The 20,883-nt window shown below is 37.3% G+C and overlaps 1 protein-coding gene across 1 annotated transcript in view; it reads left to right on the top strand.

Annotated features, from left to right (window-relative positions):
- The window catches only part of EFEMP1 (EGF containing fibulin extracellular matrix protein 1), a 58,622-nt gene extending 38,337 nt beyond the window's left edge, over positions 1-20,285 (top strand). Inside the window, exons 5-11 of the mRNA XM_084900825.1 lie at positions 2,468-2,590; positions 6,140-6,259; positions 7,225-7,344; positions 9,604-9,723; positions 13,624-13,747; positions 13,832-14,027; positions 19,656-20,285. Of these exons, the coding sequence (XP_084756951.1) occupies positions 2,468-2,590; positions 6,140-6,259; positions 7,225-7,344; positions 9,604-9,723; positions 13,624-13,747; positions 13,832-14,027; positions 19,656-19,817 (965 nt within the window). The 3' untranslated portion in view covers positions 19,818-20,285. The remainder of the gene's footprint in view (positions 1-2,467; positions 2,591-6,139; positions 6,260-7,224; positions 7,345-9,603; positions 9,724-13,623; positions 13,748-13,831; positions 14,028-19,655) is intronic.
- The last annotated feature ends 598 nt before the right edge of the window (positions 20,286-20,883 follow it).

Below are 20,883 nucleotides of genomic sequence, written 5' to 3'. Positions count from 1 at the left end.
CCACAAGACCCATCAATGCATCTCCTGGTGACAGGTCATTTGGTCGTTTCAGCGATACAACCTCTGGCCATTTATAATATAGATACTTCTCAGAGGTAAATGGACCTGTTCTTAAAGAGAAATAGGTCCATGGAGCACAGTTCTTATGTTAAAATCTACTTAATGATATATTTATTCCACTATAAATGTTACCCTATTTATTAAAGAGACAAAACTGAACAAGAAAGTAGGAAAGAAATTGTAGGACATCAGAAGTATAGCAGGGTGGAGGCAGTTTTCAGAGAGAAGACTTGGTCACTGGTGAGGCCTCTTTTAGAAAATGCTGCAGCCAGCCAGTCCTTGATCTTCTGCCAGCATGTACTGAGGAAATCTGCCACAACTGAATATCACATTGCAGTATCTCTTAGGGCTGTTATCACTGCAAATGCTGTCAAATGTTCTTGACATAAAACAATAGGAATTCTGTTGTCATCTCTGCATTAGCAAGTCATAAAGTTCTGAAGAAACCTCAGTAGAAATGTTTTCAGCACGTGCATATGAGAAAATAATAAAATACACAAAAAAAGAACAGATAATTTCAAAGCAAGATTGCTGCACTTTTGCATAGTACCCAAAAAGGATAGAGTTGTAATCAGTGATTTAAAAATAAAAATAATAAATTTCAAAATAAAAATAAAAAACAGTAACAAAAATAAATTCACCAAAACTTAAAAACCAGGTTCAAAGAACTATGTAAGTAGATGCTTTAGTAGATCATTATCCAATAACAGCCATATATCTCTCGAGTATTTTTCATCTTCCCTCCCTCATTCTTTTGGAATCTCTCATATCATCATTTCCACACCCAGCTAATTTAAGCCCATATCTGAGAACAACCCACCTTCTTATAACCAGAACTTCCTACATTATTACACTGGATACTATAAGTGCAGTAAATCTCCTTGGAAATATTAGAAAGATGAATGTAACATTCTGAGCTTCTTAAAGGGAAGGGCAGGAATTGAAGAATAAATTCTAACGATGGCTCATTTTTTTATTATTGATTCTTAGCCCAAAACACCACCCTGGGTCTACCACAGTGACGTTCTAAGACCCCCCCTAAGCTTGTTGCAGTTTTTATACTAAATTTGTCATTAGGGAGTTACAAGGCTGTATTTTTTAGTAATGATACTTAGAGTTTTAAGTTGTTAAAGGATGCTAAAATCACATTTATATTATGTACACACACAGATTCACATCACATTTTGATCCCACAGAAATTTACTGTAACATGTTCATTATATTATGACTGAGCATTTTTTACTTTTCTAAAACTATAACCTACCTATTGCTTAAGTCACCTTTACTATATTGTTCCAGAACTGAAATATTTGGGGAAAATAGGTATTTTACACTATACCCGCCAATCTGTCCTATAGAAATATGATCAAATTAAATCCTTTCTTTCTAAAGTTTGAACACACACACACACACACACACACACACAAACAGCAACAGGGAATGCATAATATTAAAGTTTGATTTATACCCTGTTATTTGGCAATAGAGACTTGTCGATAGAAATTATTTCAATGCAATATGTTGGGTGGAAAAACAGTATCATACAATTTATTTACATTTTAAAACACAAAACAATACTATATATTCTAATGGGTGCATAACTGTATACTAAAAGTTTAAAAACATCTCGGGGAAGGATTCATGCCTACCCCAGGACAGTGGTAGGTGGGTGGGTAAAGATATGAGAATGAAGTAAGGCTTTAGATATATCTGATATGTTTCTTTTCTTTTTTTAAAATATAATTTTATTGACTTCAGAGAGGAAGAAGGAGAGAGAGATAGAAACATCAATGATGAGAGAGAATCATTGATTGGCTGCCTCCTGCACGCCCCCCACTGGAGATCGAGCCCGCAACCTGGGCATGTGCCCTTGACCAGAATTGAACTGGGACCCTTCAGTGTTCAAGCCAAAGCTCTATCCACTGAGCCAACAGCTAGGGCTGTTTCATTTCTTAACAAAATAAAGTGAGCTAAGGCAAGCAGAGCAAAATGTTACCATTTCTTAAATCTGAATGGTACACATTGGCATCTATGAAATTATATTTTTTTTATTCTCTTGCGTTTAGAGAGAGGAAGGGAGAGAGAAAAACATTAATGTAAGAGAGAAATCAGTTGCCTCCCATAGGCTCCCCAGGAATTGAACCTGCAACTTTGGTATGCGCCCTGACCAGGAATCGAAATACCTCACATTCTGGAGTACCGGACAACTCTCCAAGCAAGTGAGCTACCCGGCCAGGGCCCACATTATTTCTGAACACTACAAATAATTTACCATTTTAACAGAGTAATATTTTAAGAATAAAGTAAAAACTCAGTTTATTTAGGAAAAGTATTATAACAATGTGGAAAAAACATTAACATTGTCACCACCTACTCAAGCCCTTACTATGTTGCGTGTCTTTAACAGATATAGATGAGTGCACTGCAGGGACACACAACTGTAGAACCGACCAAGTGTGCATCAATTTACGTGGCTCCTTCGCCTGTCAGTGCCCTCCAGGCTATCAGAAGCGAGGAGAGCAGTGTGTGGGTAAGTACAACAGTGCAGTAAGCAACACCCTATCTTGAGCAGCATCTTAATTGTTAAACATCAGGCATTCAAAACAAAGCACTTGTATTTATTTGGAGAATGATAGCCAGCAACTGCTTATCCTTTCATTGAATGCCAATCCATTTCCCACATTCACAAGAACAAACTAGACTTACAAGTTTAGCATATTCTGGCAATCAAAGTGTTGGTTGCATGTTAGACTAAGCAAAAGCAGAAATTTGGAGTATGAATGAGACCATAAAAGCAACTGAGCAAATAATTTTAAATTATCTATTTGGGGATCATAGCACTTAAACACTGATGATACAGGCTTCGTTCACCGGTTTTATAGCTTATAAGGCAGATGGTGAGGTTCAAACCCCATCATCACTCTTAACTCACATTGAGGACTTGAGTGAGTTACTGACATTCTCTATCTCACTTTCTCACTGTGTACTACAGAGATAATACTAGCCCCTGTTTCAGAAGCTCATGTGTGGGGATGCTGAGAACAGTGCCTGCTCTTGGACTGAATAGCTGTGTGCTATCATAATGTAGTGAGTTAACATACTAAGCATTCTTTATGCTGCAGGTGCAGTGCTAGGAATGCAAAGCCAAGTGCAGCATGTACCTCTACTTGAGAGTTCTACTTGAGCTCCCTCCAGGCAGGGCCCAGGTCTGGTTTGTGTTATTACTGTCTTCTTAGTCCCCGAAGAGTGCCCACCACAGAGATGCTCTAGGCATCATTTTTGAATGACTGTAAGAACACAGTGTGGGGAGGCCAACTAGCAAATAAGAGGTAAACTAAAGTGTTCTGGGCTTGTTTGTGAGGCATGAAACTCATTAATTGACCCCACTCTGTCCATTGATTTACATACCATCTCTTACCAGAAAAGTGAAGAGTCCTTATTTTCTCTTCAAAACAGAGGATTGGGATGTGGGGACAGACAACCAGCATCCATTTTCTCCAAAAAAAAAATGTGAGCTGTTGATGTCAAGATGTCAACACTGAGCTCCTCATGGGCCCCAGTGGAGTTCTGCCTGCCACGGGCTGTTCCTAGACGCTGGGGTTACTGCTCAGCCTCCAAGGAAGGCCCAGGGTTTGCAGTGACTGAAGCTGTGATTTAGGAGAAGATTGTGAGGAAAACTTCACAGACACCAAAGTTTTGCCCAGTGTTTTAGTCAGGAAAATAAACAAAAGCATAAAAAGTACAGAAAAAGAACTAACCCAAACGATTGTGGGAAGAACCAAAGAGAATGGAACATATGGTTATAGCTCTTTATGAGATGATAGGAGGAGACATTCTTAAATTCAATCTAATCATGTGGCATTTTTCCCACCCAGAGAACCAATTCTACATTCCTCAACAGAGCATATAAGGTCTTCCTTAACCTGATCCTTGCCTAGCTCTGAACACCCTCTCCCATCAAAACAAACAAAAAACTGTCCAACTTTACCCTACTACTTATAATTCCCCACAATACAATACATCACATAGAGTCACATTTTAGTGCCTTTACATAAGCTCTTTCAGCACCAGGAACATGGACTCTTGGCAAACTCCTATTTAACTCTCAAATCCCAACTCAGGGTAATTTCCTCTGGGAAGATGTCCATGATCCACCCCAATATAGTCACTCCCTCCTCTCTACTCTTACTTAGTATTTTGATGGATCCATTTTGTAAAAATTCTATCTGCTGCAGATTAATTTTTCTACAAACTACAATAATAATGTGATAACATCAAATTGCTATTCCTAAATAACTACTCTAATTTTCTATACTTATTGGTTGCAGTCTGGTCCAAATAGTGCATGGACCAGCAATGGTCAGCAGGCCACACTTTGAGTAGCACAGTGTTCCTTCTGTCCATTATGCAACTTTCTATTTATTATTTTATTTATGTAGTAATCTGTTTTCATGATCACCTTCCATAGCAAATAGAAATAGAACATATGTATATTGATCATCATTATAAACCTGCAGTATTAAACACAATGCTAGCAAATAACAATGGTTTGATGAGTGTTTACTGGTTGTAAGACACACATCATTTATTCATCAAATATTTATTGAGGGCTGACTGTGTGCCAGGAACTGTCCTAGGTGCTGGTACATTATGGTGAACAAACAGATTGTACAGAATCACAGCCTTTGTGGAGCTATTAGAAAGTACCATTTATACAAATTAGCTATCAAGACTAGCACCTGGGTATAATACTGGGTACTAGAAAGAATTATGATAAAATTGCTCTTAGTTGGTATGATGTTTCCATTCATTCAACTAATGTTTACTGAGTACCTACTATTGCCAGACCCAGGTATTAAGTATATAGCAGTGAATAGACAAAAAGCAAATAAACAACATAATGCAATGTCAAGGCATGTCAACGGCTACAAAGAAATACAAAGCTGTATAGGGGAATAGATAATGCAGAAGAAGCTATTTTATATGGATGTTCATAGATGGTCTTCCTAAATAAATGATGCGGGGAAACCAGGTGTATATTATTATCATTTGTTTTAATACTCAAGCTAAATCAAATAGATTTTGCAACTTATCAACAATAGCTCCACTTGTTTATACCTGTTTTGTGTAAGGAAATTTGCCTACATTATGTCATGTAATCCTTCCAACAGTTCTACCACAATATTGTACTATTTCGTACAGAGGAGGAAAAGGGAGCACCAAGAGATTAACACCAAGCTAGTAATTGCCAGAAGACTCAAACTCAGATTACTCTGAGGCCACTTGAGCACAATGCCTTCTACACTATTTGTTATTAAAGTACCAGAAGAGCTCAGCATAATGTTTTGGTTTTGCTTTTTTCTTAAGATAAGATAGTATCACTACACAGTCTTAAATTGAGCATGCATAATTGTTAATTTAAATTACACATGCCATGTTGGAGTTGTCACAAGGTGTAGAGTCATGAATCAGTGAAATTTTATTATGCTTCTAAGATGCTAATCCTACTCTGCAAGTTCTCTATTGAGCACTGTATAGTTGGAAATATTTATATGAGAAGGACACAGGCTGGAACTCTTCATCAATGTGTCAGAAGGGCACTTTTGTTTAGCACCCTATTCCTTCCACCATGTTCTTTCATTTGATTCTCACACAAACATCATAAGATACACACAGTAAGCATTACTTTCCACATTTTACAAAAGAAAAACCAAGATACTGAATCTTTAAATGACTTCACCAAAGCCACCAACTAAACAGCAGTTTATCCCTTCTTTCTCTTCGTTTTATGTGCATCACTTGAGTCTTCAATAATAATGTATTTCACTTTTTTCATTAGAAATAAACCACCCAGCCAGGTTTATGAAGTCTTTGTTCTGAACATCTCATTTAATTGCAGATTGCAGACCAAAGTATATTTACCCTAATTAATAATGATGATACTAATAATAATTACTACTCTTAAAATATCTTCTCTAGATAGCTTTTCTAGGTAATTTTTTTCTGAGAAGTTGAGAACAAACAGCTGTGGATAATCAATAATATAGTTTTCTTTCTGTGTGTCTGTCCGGTAACCTAGATATAGATGAATGCGCTATGCCTCCATATTGCCACCAAAGATGTGTGAACACGCCAGGATCATTTTATTGCCAGTGCAGTCCTGGGTTTCAGTTGGCAGCCAACAACTATACCTGCGTGGGTAAGCCTTTTAAGAACCCCCATCCTGACTAACTTCTGACTTAAAAAAAAAATGCCACATTGCAGTTTTCTATGTTCTTGAGTCAACTGGTTTCCATCAACTTCCCTGAATAAAGCTGAAAAGACAGTAACCAATCTGCTTCTTAAAATACATCAAGATGTGAATGGAAAACTCTGTTAAACTTGGTTTTAGTTCTCCACCGTGGGGGTATAAAAAGAAAATACAGATCCATTGATATGCACACACCAATAAGTCAACAATGTGTGATATAAAAGCTAAAGGTGCCATGGGGTTACTGCAAGTTCAAGTACATAAACTCTTCAATGAAAGTGCATTTGATTTTTACATGCTTCTTCTTCCCTTTCAGAATGCAATGTCACAGCACACAATTTTAAGATTGACATGACATGGAAAGAATCTAGTGCCGGAAAAATGTCCTTTTTACAATATTTTCAGTGCCTTAGAGTATTGCAAAACTCTGTATGAGTCTCAAAGGCTTATGTTATAATTGTAATGGAATTTAACAGAATCCATTTAAAAAGTAATAAATAGCACAGATAAATCTTCACTACCGCATGCTGAGAGACCATATCAGTACGAGTGTCTTACTAGTATATCAATTATTTATAGACTTGGCATTTTGCATTTGAACAACAATAAAAGAAAATAGATACTGGAATGTATGTTTATTAGAATCATTAAATTCTTTTGGAAAGATTCATCAAACCCCAAAATAACTGTCATTCCCAGAAAAAAAATTTCTGGTATTTCTAAAAGAAGTATACAACAGATGTTCGAAGTTGTTCCAACAAATATGAAGCCTGAATGGATGTTCTCCAATGAGCTTCTGCAGGGCAAAGAATCCACCGAGGGAATTATTCACTTATCATCAAATGACATGGATACCAAAGATCAAGGATATGTTTAAAGACACATATATAAATTCATATAACTTTTCCTTTCAGATATAAATGAATGTGATGCCAGCAATCAATGTGCTCAGCAATGCTACAACATTCTTGGTTCATTCATCTGTCAGTGTAATCAAGGATATGAGCTAAGTAGTGACAGGCTCAACTGTGAAGGTAAAATATTTTCCAAATAATTTTTAATAAGACTCTTGATTGCTGTTCTTTTATTTGATTGCTAGAGGCCCAGTGCACAGATTCATGTACCAGTGGGGTCCTGTGGCCTGGCTTGTGCCCTCACACAACCCTGGACCCCTTGGGGGATGTCAGACTGCCAGTTTTGCTCCTCTACCCCCTGCACTGGGCCTCTAGTATGCATATAAGATCTTTGGTTAATCTCTTCCCACTCTTCCCCTCCCCCCTTCCCTCTGAGATTCATATGTTCCATATTTTCATGCCTATGCATCTACCCCCTGGTGGTCAGTGCACATCATAGCTACCAGTCGAATGGTTTGACAGTCACTTGGGCTTTTATAGAGAGAGATGTACCTTTTTATGAAAACAAATTTTTATCCATGAAAATTCTATTCTAAAGTCCAGTTAATTCAATTGCCACATTGACTTTTTAGTATGTTATTAAGAAAAAGGAGAAGAAAAGATGACTGAAATATTAAATGCAAAGGGGGGTGTCTAATAATTAGAAGGGTGTGCTAGTGTCTTGCTTCTCAAAGTGTGATCCAACAGCAAACAGCATCAGCACCTCCTGGGAATTTATGAGAAATGCAGAATCTCGGGCCCCAACCCAGATCCACTGAGTCAAATTCTGCATCTAATTCTGGATGATTATACACATTTAAGTTAGAAAAATGCTGATTGCCTATTAGAAGCATTAGAGACCTGGCCCCAAGTCTTATTCCTGCCAGTGTGCAACTTGGGCACATATCTTTTTTTTTTTTTTTAATATATTTTATTGATTTTTTTTACAGAGAAGAAGAGAGAGGGATAGAGAGTTAGAAACATCGATGAGAGAGAATCATTGATCAGCTGCCTCCTGCACACCCCCTACTGGGGATGTGCCCGCAACCAAGGTACATGCCCTTGACCGGAACCAAACCCGGGACCTTTCAGTCCGTAGGCCGACGCTCTATCCACTGAGCCAAACCGGTCTTGGCTTGGGCACATATCTTAAGTCACTTTCCACATAAGTACAAAGGCCCATTAACGAAAGGGATGACCTTCAGAGTCCATTGCACATGCATGTTACAGTGTATAATTTAAAAGGCATAAGACATCCTGAGGGAATGCCATCCGCAGTTGATGTCCCTGACTTCTTTGTGGACTTTCCCTGCTTTACTTGGGTAAAGAAAGGCCTCGCATCATGCTGCTGTGCTCAAAACCAAAAGGGCCTGAATCTGGATACCAGCCTCTACCATTCTAAGTAAACAATAAGGGCATCACCATTGAGAAATGCAAAGCATTCATTCCATGAAGTCCAGACCCTATTGAAGCTAGCACTTGAAGTTCAAAGCTTAGATGAATATGGGAGCAAAGCCACCCAATTTCTGAGAATGTAATTGTGAATCTGCATAATGGATGGGTCTGCAGACATGAAAAGCAGCAATCATAAGCCAGATCATTCATTCTGCTTAATTCTTATGGTTAAGTCCAGGATTTGACAAACTGTCATCAAGTTTGAGTAAAATTAATGGTAAGACAAACTCTTTTCTAATTAAGTTCTAGAGCAGTGGTCAGCAAACTGCAGCTCGTGAGCCACATACGGTTCTTTGGCCTCTTGAGTGTGGCTCTGTGTTAAAATCACTTCAAAATAGATTCGCCCAGGCCGAAAACCAACTTTTGCGCATGGGCCACGAAGCTTCAATTGCACTGTACATGCGTGCCCACACGTGATATTTTGTCGAAGAGTCACATTCAAGGGGCCAAACAGCCGCATGTGGCTCATGAGCAGTGGTTTGCCGACCACTGTTCTAGAGCAATGTTTTTAAATGGTGTGCCATAGCACACTAATGTGCCATAAGAAGTTTTAAATCGTGCAATATTTGACTATTTAGTGAGGAGTACGACCTCTTTTCCCTTAAATTATCAAATTTAAAAATTACAAAAGCCAACATAACAATAGCTATCCAATATGAATGAGTCAAAGTTATACCTATTTTTATCAGATCAGTAAAAAATATAATATATATTTTTGGTGTGCTGGTTCGTTTAGTGATTCATTTATGTGTGCCATGAGATGAAAATGCTGAAAGTCACTGTTCTAGAGGAAATGAGCTGATATTGTTATAATTTGCCCTTGAGCTTCTTCCAAATATTGTATTTTGTTTCAGAGTTTGCATTGGTTTTACTCTATTACATCTAAAAAATTTTTATCAAAATAGTTTTTCAATTCTGTGTCCTTTCTCTTCTCTGATTCAACAGACATTGATGAATGCAGAACCTCAAGTTACCTGTGTCAGTATCAGTGTGTCAATGAACCTGGGAAATTCTCGTGTATGTGCCCTCAGGGATACCAAGTGGTGAGAAGTAGAACATGTCAGGGTAAGTTTGTTTTTGTATCTGCTATGTTCAGTTTAACCAGGAAGAGCAGGGGGTAATATAGGATTCTCTATCATAGACTTTTCATTTTTTCCACCCTGCATAAACAATTTGAACTATCCCCCACCCCTGTTCATTATGAGATATGCGCATCTCCTAAAGAGAGTATTGGAGGGGGGGGAGGGTTATCTATACCAATAAAAGGTTAATATGCTAATTAGACCGGGCTGACCAGCCATCTTCCGGGCATCCGACTTCTTCCAGACAAAACCACGGTGGCAGGGGGCCAAGGCAGAGGCTATTAGGGATGATCAGGCTGGCAGGGGACCAAGCAGTTAGGGGTGATCAGGCTGGCAGGGGACCAAGCAGTTAGGGTTGAGATCAGGCCAGTGAGAGGGAGCAAGCAATTAGGCGCACGATCAGGCTGGCGTGGGGGAGGGCAGTTAGGGGGCAATCAGATCAGCAGGGGAGCACAGTTAGGGGGTGACCAGGCCGGTAGGGGAGGGCAGTTGGGGGACATCAGACCAGAAGGGGAGCAGTTAGGTGGCGATCAGACTGGCAGGGGAGTGGTTAGGAGCCAGAGATCCTAGATTATGAGAGGGATGTCCAACTGCCCAATCCCTGCAGCCAGACATCCCCCAAGGGGTCACAGATTGGAGAGGGTACAGGCCAGGCTGAGGGACAACCCCTCACCCCCTGTGATGAATTTCTTGCACTGGGCCTCTAGTTTACTATAAATACCTACTTTCCTTGAAATTTAGAGTAATTGTTTTTCTTTTTTAAAATATAAATAATTTTAACAAAATACTGCTATTCCTTTTATGTAGCCTACATAATCTATATGATGTGTCTTCTAAGCACCCACCAGAAAGGATTTATTAAAATATATCATCATGAATTTTAGTCCAGAACATAAACCTAATATGTGTGTTAGGGATACTTCACACCAGTCTAGATTCTCTAAAATGCCAAGATAATAAATTGAGAAGTAGTTTAGCTACTGAAAAAATCAGCCTCACATATATGTTAAAATGTACTTGAATTATTTGGCAAAAAAACTATCAATTCAAAAATAATTAATGTTCTTGGGCCCAGATTTAAAATAAACATTCAGGTGATCTTCACACATACACATAAGTGGAAGAAGCAGCTCTCTATATGGTATGATTGCAGTCAGAGTGTCTCCAGAAGATTTGAAAATATGTACCTCTTCTCCTACCATCAATGATGCATGTAGCTTGACAGGAAAATACTGCTCAGATGAAACAAAAAATGTAGATAATCCTGGAAAATCTAGTACAAACACATTCACATAAAGCAATGAGAGAATGAAAAAAAATGACTGAACTTGAAGACATAAATCTGTTTGAGTCCTAGCTGTACTACATTCTATTGATAAAATCTTGAACAAATTATCAAACTTCTCTGAGTCTCAGCTTTCTTATTTGGAAAAGAAGTTGAGGGAGGAAACAGAATAAAAATTACTTGTAAAGTATAAACACTAAAAAATTCAACAAATTTTTATGAAAGTTACCTAACAATGTAAATGACCAGTAGCAAATCTTCTCTATGGAGTCCTTTTTAATCAAAATAGAGAGAGAGCACACAGTAATCAAATCTTGTTAAGAAAGGAAAAGATTAAGGAAAGGAGACACAGGGGATTCTCAGTCTATATCATTATTTTACAGAAAAAAATACTAACTCAGAGGTACATCTATTGACCTGGAATTTTTTAGTATGCATATGATCATTCAACTACTTTCCAACCACCAAATATGAGCACAATTAGAATGTCATTCACTACACAATGAACATCTTTATACCCCTTTCTAAGTTACTAAAGGCTCTAATGTTAATTATGGAAAAACACTGCATTCCAATGGTTTTACTTTCCGAACCCTAATTGAGATTTTTAACATGAATATTGCATGCTGAAAAATGTTAGCCACTGAGACATCTTAACTTTTCCCTGGAGTCCTTCAAACAAATGTCTATGTGTTTCTTATCATAAATGGATTTGATAGTCAGCAAAAGACAGAAGCAAATTAATGTACAGCAGAATCTTACCTGTCTAGTCTATATATTTGAAAACATTAATATCTGTTATGGTTAAAGGGGGAAATGCACTGAAACTTTTTTTTTTTTGCACTGAAACTTTAAATAAGGGCTTCATGAATGTTATATCCTTTTAAAATTTTTTATTTGTTGATTTTAAAGAGAGAAAGAGAAACATTGATTTGTTGTTCCACTTACTTATGCATTCATTGGTTGCTTCTTATATTTACTGTGACCAGAGATTGAACCTGCGACCTTGGCATGTTAGGAAGACACTCTAATGAACTGAGTTACTCAGCCAGAGCTAGATGAATGATGTTGTGTCTTGAAGATATACAGCTTCAGAATGTTTGGCTAAGCCAAAACGTGTGTGTGAGTGTGTGTGTGTGTGTGTGTGTGTGTGTGTGTGTGTGTGTATGTGTGTGTGTGTGTGTGTGTGTGTGTGTAAGAGAGATTATTTTAAAGTACAAAGCAACTGGTTTCCCTCACCAAAACCATCTCTTCCCCATCTCATCCACATACTAAAGTAAAACTGAACGAGCTAGAATTCTTACATTCCTCCACAAGGCTTATTTTGAGGGTGAGATAACTTTCCTCATTTCCATGGTCTTGAAAAAATACAAATGGGTTGGCGGTGGGGAGTAAAAAATATGAGAGTGAGAGAGGAAGACAGAAAAAATAGACACAGAGAGAATATATGTAAACATAGATTACGCTTGAAATTACCTTGCAGTGGAAAGTTGCCTTTCACTAACTGTATGAGCTTGGATCACCTACTTAACCCTTATTTGTCTTTCCTCCATGTCAAGTAGAGATAATACCTTTCTCACTTATCTCCATGTGATTTGTGTGAGGAGCGACTTAGTTCAATTTAATATTTCTTAAAAATTCAGGTGCCCCCAGTGCATTAATTCTAGGTGATGAAGAGATATAAAGATGCATTTGATAGCCCTTGACCTTGGGGAGTTTACAAGCTAGTAGAAGGATGAAGACAAATATGCATATTTCAATAATGCAAAGCAGAAAGTAATAAAGGTCCAAAAAGAAAAATATGAGGGATGAAAATTCAGAGAGGAGAAAGAGATCATATCCCATCAATTAGCCTATGCCTGGCTTGCAGCAAGGATTCAATAAATTACTTGTGGGATGAGTAAATTAACAAATGAAAATATCCAATTGTGGGTGAAGAATGATTCAGAAAAAGGCTTATTGGATAGAATCTGAATCACTATTCAAATGCAAAGGGCAATAGGCATTAATAGGAATGTAGATATTAATATAATTGTTGTTGTCATTAATATAATAGCTCTGTAGTGAAACTGTTCTCCCAGATATTATTATCTGGGAGCCCCTAATTCCTAAATCTAAAACCAGTCTTTGTGCAGTGTGGCCTGTCCACAACCCACCTTCCCAGGACTCTCTCCCCACCTGCCTTTTCCAGCGTTGCCTCTCACAACTGACAGCCCCTTCCTTAATTCCTCTTCTGTCTTTATATAGCTATGCTCTACAAGGTGGAACACTTCATAGCTCCATTCTTGTGCTTTGCTTTCTCTGGAGAGTATAATCCACTCCCAGAGAACCAACTATTTACCAGCATGCTATTGCTTACTGAAACCACATCTCTAGCCTCTACCTTTCTCCAAAGCTTCTGAGACAATGAACTGCTGAATTAAATGCAATAAACTGAAATAAATGCAATCTCTTATCTAAAAACAAATTAAACAAAAAATAAATAAATAAAAACTAAAAACAAATTAAACACTATCCAAACCCTTCCTTACAAACCTGAACCTACCACTTATACAATTTACTTAGATCACTAAACTCTTTGACCCTATGTCTCTACAGATATAAATGAGTGTGAGACCACAAACGAATGTCGGGAAGATGAAATGTGTTGGAATTATCATGGCGGCTTCCGTTGTTACCCACGAAATCCTTGTCAAGATCCATATGTTCTAACATCAGAGAAGTAAGAAAAATAAAAACTTCAGAAAGTAAAAATTTTCTGGTCTTACCAAGCCAAAATGTTGAATGTGTTTGTTTGCCTTTGCAGCCGATGTGTTTGCCCAGTATCAAATGCAGTATGCCGAGAACTACCCCAGTCCATAGTCTACAAATATATGAGCATCCGGTCTGATAGGTCTGTGCCATCAGACATCTTCCAGATACAGGCCACAACTATCTATGCCAACACTATCAATACTTTTCAGATTAAATCTGGAAATGAAAATGGAGAGTTCTACCTAAGAGTAAGTATCCTGAGGGCAGCCTTTGCTATTGAGAAAGTTTCAGGTTTGTTGTTGTTGTTGTTTGGTAGTATTCACATGGAAGGAAAGCTACCATTTAAAGTGTCTTTATGTGCAGATACTGTCTAAGGCCTTCCTGTGTGCATTAATTCATTCAATTCTCTTGTTAACATCGTTAGATATTAAATATGTACCTCCATTGTTTTACAGAAAAGTGAGACTCAAAGAGATTAAGTAGCTTCTTTAAACTCATTCAAATAACTACCAAAACACAAGCCTACACACACACACACACACACACACGCTTCAAAAAGATACCAAAAATTAGTGATAGTTATTTAATTGTACGTAGAAAAAAATAATTCCTGGAGGGCTTTTCAAAAACCAGGAATTTTTTATTGTTACAGGAGTATTTACATTTTTATAAAACTAAAACCTGGAACCTCAAAGAAGTAATTCCAACAACCTGCAACATATGTGTCAATAATTGTACCTCTCTCTTTTTTTAATATATATATTTTTCTTTCAGAGAGGAAGAAGAGGGAGAGCTAGAGATAGAAACGTCAATGATGAAAAAGAATCAAACCCGGGACCTTCAGTCCACAGGCCAATGCTCTACCCACTGAGCCAAATCAGCTAGGGCAATAATTGTACCATTGTTGCAAACCTCCAGGCAGACTATTTGAGGTTACCATTGTGTTTTCCCTTTTTTTTCGTTGCCTGTTTGAAATCTTTCTCTGAGTTTTTCCATTTCTTTTTGCAATGTCTTCTGGGATATTTTTGCTTCCCCACTCCCCTGCCTCTCTTCCTTTGAACTTGCTCTTAGCACCTCCTCAATCCCTCCAACAGATTCCAAGTAGATCTCCCTGACTTCAGCCTTCCAACTCCTCCCCACCCTCCCCTGCAAACTCTCAGTAAGGTCATTTTAGGTTAAAAGTCTGCCATACTTTAAATACGATTCACCACTGCATGTGAAAATGATGGCACCCCACCAAGCAGTTTACAGGGTTACGGTAACTGTTTCACACTAAGGATGTTATTCATCCAATTACAATTTTCTCAAAACTCCTTTGGGCACTCTTCATTTTTAATCAAATTTTAAAGTCAATATTTCAGTCCGAGAATATGAAAAGTAAATTGGGAAATTCATCCTTGTGGTAAAGTTTACAGATTTTTAATGTTTACACATTTATGCTGTTCTTTGCTATATTAAGTTTCCTTCCAGTTCCAGAATTATGTGATTCTGTTTCTTTGCCAGTAAATTAGAAATGATTAATTTCTCATGACCAACTTCTGAAGAGAAAAAACAAACCCAAAATACAATCTATTATTATTCAATTTTCTTACAGCTAAGAATAAATTTCTGTAACATTTGATGTTTTAAATTTGAGATAGAGTAGATAATGTAAGTTTATTCTAAATGAATTTCATACAGTCCAGATAATACCAATTTAATAATTCTAGCCCAAACAAATTACATTATTTGTAACTCATGGCAATAAAATAGGTTCATCTAAAAATCTTCTTTAAAAATAATTTCCCATTTTGAACTCTTCAGCTATAATTTAAGAAAATAAAATTTCCTAGCAGAATCAACAAACAGTGAAGTAAAGTTTCAGCATGTTTTTTCCTTGCAATAAACATGGTCCTTTAAAAGTTTTATGATTCATATCAGTGCATTTATCGACTTGATGTTTTCAAATATACTTAGTGTTTTTTCCAAGTAAAATCCTTTTTTCTCATGAATGATCTAAATCTCATCAATTTTTATAATCCTAGAGTTAAATAGTATTAAATTATTTGAAACAAAAAACTATTGAAAATAAAAAGACATTTCAAGACTATTTCTTATCACATAATTCAAAAAGTATTTGGATCAAAATCCTACAAAATCTCTCCACTGAAATTCCTCTTGTGAGGAGTGCATTTAATGCATAATACTCAATTAGCAGACCTTAATTTAGCGTCTACTTTTTGCTCAGCTCCATGCTAGGTGCATGTAATACATCGTTCCTTATTTCAAAGAGCTTTAAACATTTGGTAAAAGTTAACATCTAGAAGAAAAAAAAAAAAAGAGGAAAGTGTGAATTTAAATCTGTGGTCCAATATATCAAAGAATTAATGTGGGCTGGAATAGTCAAATAATGTTTCTTTATAGTCACAAGACTAGACCTGAATCTTGAAAGGCACTGTAGTAAACAAGATTTTATTTATATTCCTTTGGGGGGAATATTGAGAAAACCTTCTTGCCTAGAAAAGGGACATATTGTAAAGAAGTACTACATGAATTGGAGGTAGAATACCATCCTCCTCTCATCCTACCCAATAAATCTATTCTCCTTTTCTGAGCTTTATTTTTTCTTCATTGCCCTATCAACATTTGTCTATGTTACCCACTAGACTGTGAGTATAATGAGAGCAAGATTTTAGCCGTCCACTCTTCTATGCACAGCACATAGAATGCTTTAAATATTTTTAAATTTTTAAAATATTTTAAATGAGTTTAATTCAATCAATGCTTTCAAGATATACTGTTACCTACAAGGGGCAAACACCATGTTAGGTCCAGAGACACAACAGTGAATGAAACTAAGCCAATTCCTGCTCCAGTTGTAACAAGTTTGCTGAGTGTTACAACTAAGCATTGCAAGTTGCTCACAAAAGCATAACAAGTCAACCCCTATCCAAGACCGGAGTGGTCTGTGATCCTCTCAGCAGAAGTTGATTTAAAATGAAGACTAGAAATTAGAGATCAGCAAAGAGAAGAAATGAAAAGAAAAACAGTTGGCCTGGAATTCTAAGCACTATAGACAGAGTGGCTTGAGAGGATCCTGGAGAGATAGATGAACAAGGCCTAAACCACACTATGCTTTACAGACCATAGTAAGGGTTTTAAGAAAACTATCAAGTTTTCATGTTTAAAAGGTTGTGGCTATACTGTAGAACCTAGATTGTAGTAAAGCAAGAATGGAAATGGAGAAACCAGTAAGTAGTTCAAGAGATGGGAAACTAGGTTTGTAGCAGTGAGTCAAATAAATAAAATAAAATAAAATAAAATAAAATAAAATAAAATAAAATAAAATAAAATAAAATAATAAAATAGACTTATGAAGATGTAGGAAGAACTACATGACTTGTTATCCCATTTGCTATTGGGAGATGGAAGAGAAGGCAGCAGCAAGGATAACCTCCAAGTTTCTGTTGTAACAGTATATGATGATGCCATTTACTAACATAGGGGAGAAGGAGCCAGTGTAGAGAGGAAGGTGAGGAGTTCAGTTTGGACATATGGAGTCCAGGCCCTCATGAGGCATCCAAGTATAGATGAGTAGAGTGTTGGATATGTGAGCTTAGAATTCAAAGTACAAACATTCAAGTCACTGACAAATACATGATAATTGAACACATGGCTACGGATTCAATAACTTGTGGAGAGTGTGTAAAGAATGGGTGAAATCACGCAGAAAAGAAGAGAACCTGGGATAAAGATAGGCTAGATTATGAAGAGTTTCCTTTCTGTAACTTGATTTGGACACTATCATTATCATCCAGTATCTTAGCCATCTCATCCCCCGTGATGTTTGGCTTCATGCCATTCTGCCACCAACCCCATGGTCACACAATGGACTTAGTTTACCATTCAGAACAGTTTCATATCAGAATCATAGTCTCCAGTGACACACTTAAAGACTGGCTCCTCTCTCATGCCCTCATTCCCACTCTATCTTCTCTTCATACCCAAAGTGATGCTAGTCCCTGACCCCTCACGCTCCACTTTCTTCCAGTCTATCAACTATTTGGTGGACTCTTGAAGTACTCTGTCAACAACACCTCAGCTTCCTGACAAGCAACCTGGATCAGTCCCATAATCCACATCTATTTTTATTTATACCCAGCTTGTCAACACAGATTGGTAATACCATAAATTTTTAACTTCACACAGGTCCTCAACAACCCTAATATTTTCTTTTATTTCTTCTTTTCAGCTCTTGATTTCAAATGTCCCCACACTCTTTAAATCATTATATCCATCATTTTCAGCTGCCTCTCTCTTCCCCCCATTCCTGACCAAGGTTCTTAAAGCTCAGTCTGCAATTATGGTCTCCGCTTTCTCACTTCCTATCCTCACATCTCTATTGTCTATTCCCACTACCTTGCTAAAATTTCTCTGGAAAAAAGCCAACACCAACATTCATACTGCTAACTCCAGGGCTACATTTTTCACTTCCAGTCACCCTCAGCCTCTCCTTCTCAATTAGACACTGCTGGCCACTCATTTGTTTTCCACTCAAATTTCTTCACAGCTTTCTTCAATGCTTCTCCTCTGCCCACTCCTTAAGTATTGGCCTCTGTCAGAGCCAGTTTTATCACAGATATATTATCTCCCTTGGTTCAATACACTCAGTGAAGTGACTGCTAAATCTTAATCCACTGTTTCTAACCCTGCCCTCCTCTTGGTGTTCAGATTCACACATTTATTTACCTGCCCCTCCAGCTTCATCTCCCTCTACTCTTCAGCACTATCACATACTTTATCAAAATGAAATTGCATCTTCTTCTGAATATATTCCTTTTCAAAACTTCCATTTATTCTGGGTGACTCTCAGTCATTCAAAAGTCTTCTCTTGGTTCTTGAGGGTCCCTCTTCATACATGCCTTGCATTTCTGCATAAAAATTAGCATTTGCCACATTCTATTGAAATTACTATTTACATGTCTCTTCATCTACTGGAATGTAAATTTTGAGAAATGAAAGATGACAACTTTTTCACCAGTTCAAAAATCATCAGATTCTCACCCAGCAGGCGTGGCTCAGTGGTTGAGCTTTGACCTATCAACCAGGAGGTCATGGTTCAATTCCCAGTAGGGGCACAAGACCAGGTTGCGGGCTCAAGCCCCTGTGTTGAGTGTGCAGGAGGCAGCCAATCAATGATTCTCTCTCATCATTGATGTTTTTGTCTCTCCCTCTTCCTTCCTCTCTGACATCAATTAAAAATATATATATTTATTTATTATTGTGTTATTTATTTATTGTCTGAAGTTTTACATATGTCTCTCTTTCTCCCCCCCCCCCCCCCCCCCCCCGCTTGAACTGCCCCACCCCACCCTTCCAGCCATTTCCACCCTGGGCATGCCCCGAATGTCTCAGTATCTGTGTCCATTGGTTATGCTAATAGGCATGCATACAAGCCCTTTGCTTGCTCTCTAACCTACTCCCTTCCCTGCCATTTGTGTCTTGATCTATTCTTGTTCATCAAGTTATGTAGATAATTATGTCCCACATATGAGTAAGATCATGTGATATTTATCTTTTTCAAAAATTATTGGATTCTCACCTGAACTCCAGTCTCTATAAAGACTGAAATACTAAATAAAAGTGAAGAGAATATTAACATAGAGGGAAAACAGAAAACATAGAAAAAAGTAGATTCCTTCCTTGGAATTGATGACTGTGTGGACAAAGGATAAGGCCCAAGAAGGGTTGGAACCAAGAAAAGACTAAAGAATGACTTTCATCCCACCCTTAAAATGCTTCCCCTAATTCTTCTAGGAGGTATATTCCCAAAAGGATAAAAGACTTCAAGTCAAGAAAAATTATTTTCTCCCTTCCTCTTTTTTCTTTTATTTTAGCAAACAAGTCCTGTAAGTGCAATGCTTGTTCTGGTGAAGTCGCTATCAGGACCAAGAGAATACATCGTGGACCTGGAGATGCTGACAGTCAGCAGTATAGGAACCTACCGCACAAGCTCAGTGTTAAGATTGACAATAATTGTGGGGCCATTTTCATTTTAGTCTTTTAAAAGAGTTCACTTGGGGCATTTAAATCAGCCAAAGAATATTGTTACTTTAAAGCACTATTTTATTTATAGATATATCTAGTACATCTACATTTATATACTGTACACTCACCAATAATTCAAACAATTACACCATGGTATAAAGTGGGCATTTAATCTGTAAAGATTCAAAGTTTGTCTTTATTATTGTATGTAAATTAGACATTAATCCACTAAAGTGGTCTTCTGCAGGAGAGCTAAGCATACTTTATCTGGTGAAACTTGGATTCTTTTTTTTTTTATAAAAGTGGGACCAAGCAAAGATCATCTTCTGTGGTGCTTAAGGAAACTTACTACAGCTCCACTGACAGTCTCATAAGGATGCAGCCATCATAACATTGAATAGAATGAATGAGGTTTTTTATAACTCCTTTGTAAGAAAATGGAAGTCAATAAAGATATATTTCTTTAGAAAACGAGACTCTACCACATTTGTGTTTATTTTCATGATCAGTCTTAACATGGTTATTTATTACATAGTAATAAATTATTATTGTAGGATATTTTTATTTTGTCAGAAACTTTTGATTATGAATATAAAAAAAACATACCAGTAAGCAAAAAATCCCAAAATAAATAAGGTATTCCCTAGAAAATTATTAGATTGAGAAATCTACAGGGCAGAGATAAGAAAACAAATTCTTTCTAAATCACATTGGAGTTGACCTGAAGACACAAATACAGTATCTTAGTTTGAGTTGCTAGGACAAATTATAAACTGGGTGGCTGGTAAAAAAACAGCATTTATTTCTCATAGTCTGGAGGCTGGCAGCTCAAGATTTGGGTGCCTGCATGTTCAGGTTCTGGTGGAATGCCTCTTCTAGGTTGAAGACTCATAACCTATCACGGTAGAAAGAGAGAGGGAAAGCTCTCTTGGATTCTTTTTATAAGAACACTAATTTCATTAATGAAGCTTTCACCCTCATGACCTAATGACCTCCAAATACCTCTCCTCCTAATATCATTACATTGGAAGTTAGGATTTCAACATAAGAATTTCAAGAGGACACAAACATTCATTC

This window comes from Pipistrellus hanaki (genome assembly GCF_964339955.1).
Source record: "Pipistrellus hanaki genome assembly, chromosome: 12".
Classification (NCBI taxonomy): Eukaryota; Metazoa; Chordata; class Mammalia; order Chiroptera; family Vespertilionidae; genus Pipistrellus; species Pipistrellus hanaki.
The sequence above is the reverse complement of the archived record's forward strand: the minus strand, read 5'-3'. Positions and strand labels throughout refer to the sequence as shown.